Source organism: Hevea brasiliensis, chromosome 1, assembly GCF_030052815.1.
Source record: "Hevea brasiliensis isolate MT/VB/25A 57/8 chromosome 1, ASM3005281v1, whole genome shotgun sequence".
Classification (NCBI taxonomy): domain Eukaryota; kingdom Viridiplantae; phylum Streptophyta; class Magnoliopsida; order Malpighiales; family Euphorbiaceae; genus Hevea; species Hevea brasiliensis.
Genome location: NC_079493.1, coordinates 37047517 through 37051329, shown reverse-complemented (window position 1 = coordinate 37051329; position 3813 = coordinate 37047517). Strand labels below are relative to the sequence as shown.

Sequence of the window (3813 nt, the reverse complement as noted above, 5' to 3'; positions counted from 1 at the left end):
TAAAAACTTAAAGATAAATTTATTTATATTAAATTGCAATAAAAAGCTTCATTGAGTATAAATTAAATAGAATTTAAATACAAATAGAATTTTAAATTTATATAAACTCCAAAACTAATTTAAATAATAAAAATTTAAAATAAATTAATTTTAGCCAATTAAATTCTATCTTTTTTATTGTAATATTAATAAATCATCAAGGTATTTTGGGCGATGCTAATGTTCCCTCTCCCTCTTCATATATTTATATATAATATGGATTATTAGTATAATATAGCCTTTTATTTGATCAAAATATATTTTAAAAATAAGTAGATAAGTCATAAGGGATGCTTTTGACTTATTTTAAGTTATTTTTTAACTTATAAACCAAACTAAACACTAATCTACTTATGATTTTTTACTTATAAGTAGATTTAACTGATTTATAAGTGAAACAATGCATCCTCTAATTATCATCCTTATATTACCATTAATTTTTTAATTTTTTAAAGTTTGAATTCAGATGCGATTTGGACTTACCAAAATTCATTTAAAATGATATATAGTTAAAAAAAATTTATTTATGTTAATCCACTGATTTTTAGATAAGAGTACATAACAAACCATATATATCTGTCAAAATAATCGAATTTCATATAGAAAAATCTGCTAATTCGTTGTTATATAGCAGCTAGACCTGTGCTTATCATTTTCCAGTATATAGCCTCTTTCAACCATTCAGATTCCTCCATTTCATGCACAGATATAACTAACTACTTATCTAGGCGATTCTGAGTCTAAGCTTTTGATCAGGTAAGTTATGGCTGCTCAGTCAGGATTTTTGCTCTCTTCTTGTTCTTCTTTTTTCTTTTTTCCTTGTATAATTTTACGTTGATCCTTCACCCCCGTTTCAGTGTCAGATATCAAAGTTCCTACAAAATAAAATAAAATAAAATAAAATGGTAAGAGTTTCAATCCCTTTAGTGGGATTTCTACTGTTATGCTGTTTGGCATCAGTGACACGAGCAGAGACATTGTTAAAATACAAAGATCCAAAGCAGCCGTTGAATGTTCGAATAAGGGACCTTTTGAGCCGAATGACTCTGGCAGAAAAGATTGGTCAAATGGTGCAATTGGATAGGGTTGCTGCAACTCCTGAGATAATGAGAGATTATTCTGTTGGTAGTTTATTGAGTGGTGGAGGGAGTGTGCCTCGGCTTCAGGCCACTCCACAGGATTGGATTCAAATGGTTAATGGTTTTCAAAATGGTTCTTTGTCTAGTCGTCTTGGTATTCCCATGATTTATGGTATTGATGCTGTTCATGGCCACAACAATGTCTATAAAGCCACAGTATTTCCCCATAACGTTGGCCTTGGAGCTACAAGGTACTTTTGACAAAATCTTTAAAAACAAACAATATAAATAAATCCTGATTGGTCTTCTTATGCCCTTTAAAGGGTATCCTTGCATCCAAATATTATTAGTGTTTATTAACTTGAATTCAATATTGCAGGGATCCTCACCTTGTGAAGAGAATTGGTTCTGCAACTGCTCTTGAAGTTAGAGCTACTGGAATTAACTATGTTTTTGCTCCCTGCATTGCGGTATAGTATATCAAATTATTTTTTAAATAATTTCATTTTATTTATGTTAATAAACATGAATTATCAATCCTTGATATGATATATACAATAGGTATGTAGAGATCCTAGATGGGGTAGATGTTACGAGAGTTACAGTGAGGATCCTACCATTGTTAGGAAAATGACAGAGATTATACCTGGATTACAAGGTGATGCTCCTAAAAAGGGTGTTCCTTATATTGGTGGAAGGTAAGTTTTAGCTATGTTCATAGAAAATTTCACCTTCAACGACTGTTCATAATGTTGTTTTGTGATCCCTTTCTGACAGGGATAAGGTAGCTGCCTGTGCTAAGCATTTTGTTGGTGATGGAGGCACCGTTAAAGGCATCGATGAGAATAACACTGTGATTGATTACCATGGATTGTTGAGCATTCACATGCCTGGTTATTATCACTCCATTATCAAGGGTGTTTCAACAATTATGGTTTCTTACTCAAGCTGGAATGGAAGGAAGATGCATGCTAATCACGATCTTGTCACAAAATTTCTCAAGGATACCCTTAATTTCAGGGTACAAAAGCCCGATACAATTTATGTTTGATGTCAATTCATTGAATCTGCAGTCGAGTAATGCAATGCTAAATTACTGCTTATTGTCAAAATTGCAGGGTTTTGTCATCTCGGATTGGGAAGGGGTTGACAGGATTACTTCACCTGCCCGTTCAAATTATACATATTCAGTTCTGAAAGGAATTTCAGCTGGCATTGACATGGTTATTGGCCAAGTCTTTCATCTTTCTATCTCATTCCATGTTTAATTGCTAGACATTGAATTTTTGACATTGGTGCGTTTCAGCTTATGCTGCCATACAATCATACTGAGTTCATAGATATCGTGACAAGCCTTGTCAAGAGCAAAGCCATTCCTATCAGTCGCATCAATGATGCTGTGAGGAGGATTTTGAAAGTGAAATTCATTCTTGGTCTGTTTGAGAACCCCTTGGCTGATCAGACCTTTTTGGACCAGCTTGGAAGCCAGGTCAGTTCTCTTTGCTCTTTTCATTTCAGTGGACAATATAGATGATGAATTGATCAAACAATTAATAAACAAAACAGGCTCATAGAGACTTGGCAAGAGAAGCTGTAAGAAAATCACTTGTTCTCTTGAAAAATGGAGAGAATGCAGATTCTCCTGTACTACCTCTTCCGAAAAATACAAGCAGGATCCTGGTTGCAGGAACGCATGCCAACAATCTGGGTTATCAGTGTGGTGGTTGGACTCTGACCTGGCAGGGGCTTAGAGGGAACAACAATTCTGAAGGTACATGCATGCTTGAACTCTTCACTTCAATTTCATCTATAAATTATAATCTTTCAACAATAATAAAACGATTGTAATGTATCAGGAACCACAATTTTAAGTGGAATCTCAACTGCTGTTGACCCCAGCACTGAAATCATCTACAGTGAGAGTCCTAATGCTGATTTTGTCAAGGCAAACAACTTCTCCTACGCCATTGTGGTTGTGGGAGAGCCACCATATGCAGAGATGGCAGGAGACAATTTAAACCTTACAATTCCTGAACCTGGTCTTTCTACGATTACCAATGTCTGTGGGAGTGTTAAATGCGTTGTGGTGATAGTCTCAGGGCGACCTCTGGTGATTGAGCCATACCTTTCACGTATTGATGCACTTGTGGCTGCTTGGTTGCCAGGGACTGAAGGGCAAGGAGTTGCCGATGTGATTTTCGGTGATTATGGATTTACAGGGAAGCTGCCTCGTACTTGGTTCAAGACTGTTGATCAGCTGCCTATGAATGTTGGTGATGATCATTATGATCCTCTCTTCCCCTTCGGATTTGGTCTGACCACTGAGCCTGCAAAATCTAGCTAGAGGAAATATATATATATATATATATATATATATATATATATATATATATAACTTTCTTTTTGTTTTTTATAATTAGTTGCATGGATTGAAGATAGGTGAGAAAATTTTAGTTTTAGCTTAAGTAATGAGAAAAAGAAAAAGACTTTGTAGAATTTATTTAATTGTTATCCTTTATTTTAAAAAATTTACTATCCTTATTTATTTATTTTGTGATCAATTTACTTGTTATCTTCAATTTGATCTTGTGAGATAAACATATTGTTTGTTTATTTTGTTTGAAAAAAGAACTTAGTGCCATGGAAAATTAAAATACAAATAAAAAAAGAATAATTGATTAGTGGTTTGATGAAG

At 34.0% G+C, this 3813-nt stretch overlaps 1 protein-coding gene across 1 annotated transcript; it reads left to right on the top strand.

Moving 5' to 3' along the window:
* Positions 1-690: 690 nt before the first annotated feature.
* On the top strand, positions 691-3462 carry LOC131178663 (uncharacterized). Its single transcript, XM_058143980.1, has 9 exons — positions 691-795; positions 897-1369; positions 1498-1588; positions 1680-1816; positions 1896-2139; positions 2237-2341; positions 2425-2607; positions 2685-2889; positions 2975-3462. Exons 2-9 carry the CDS (start codon positions 942-944, stop codon positions 3460-3462), a joined length of 1881 nt encoding a protein of 626 aa, XP_057999963.1. The 5' UTR covers positions 691-795; positions 897-941.
* Positions 3463-3813: the final 351 nt, after the last annotated feature.

Bases quoted from the DNA above. Each gene is read 5' to 3' on its own strand.
- LOC131178663 (XM_058143980.1), top strand. From the start codon at position 942: ATGGTAAGAGTTTCAATCCCTTTAGTGGGATTTCTACTGTTATGCTGT. The intron at 1,370-1,497 runs GTACTTTTGACA...TCAATATTGCAG, and splicing joins GTTGGCCTTGGAGCTACAAG to GGATCCTCACCTTGTGAAGA. The intron at 2,608-2,684 runs GTCAGTTCTCTT...TAAACAAAACAG, and splicing joins TGGACCAGCTTGGAAGCCAG to GCTCATAGAGACTTGGCAAG.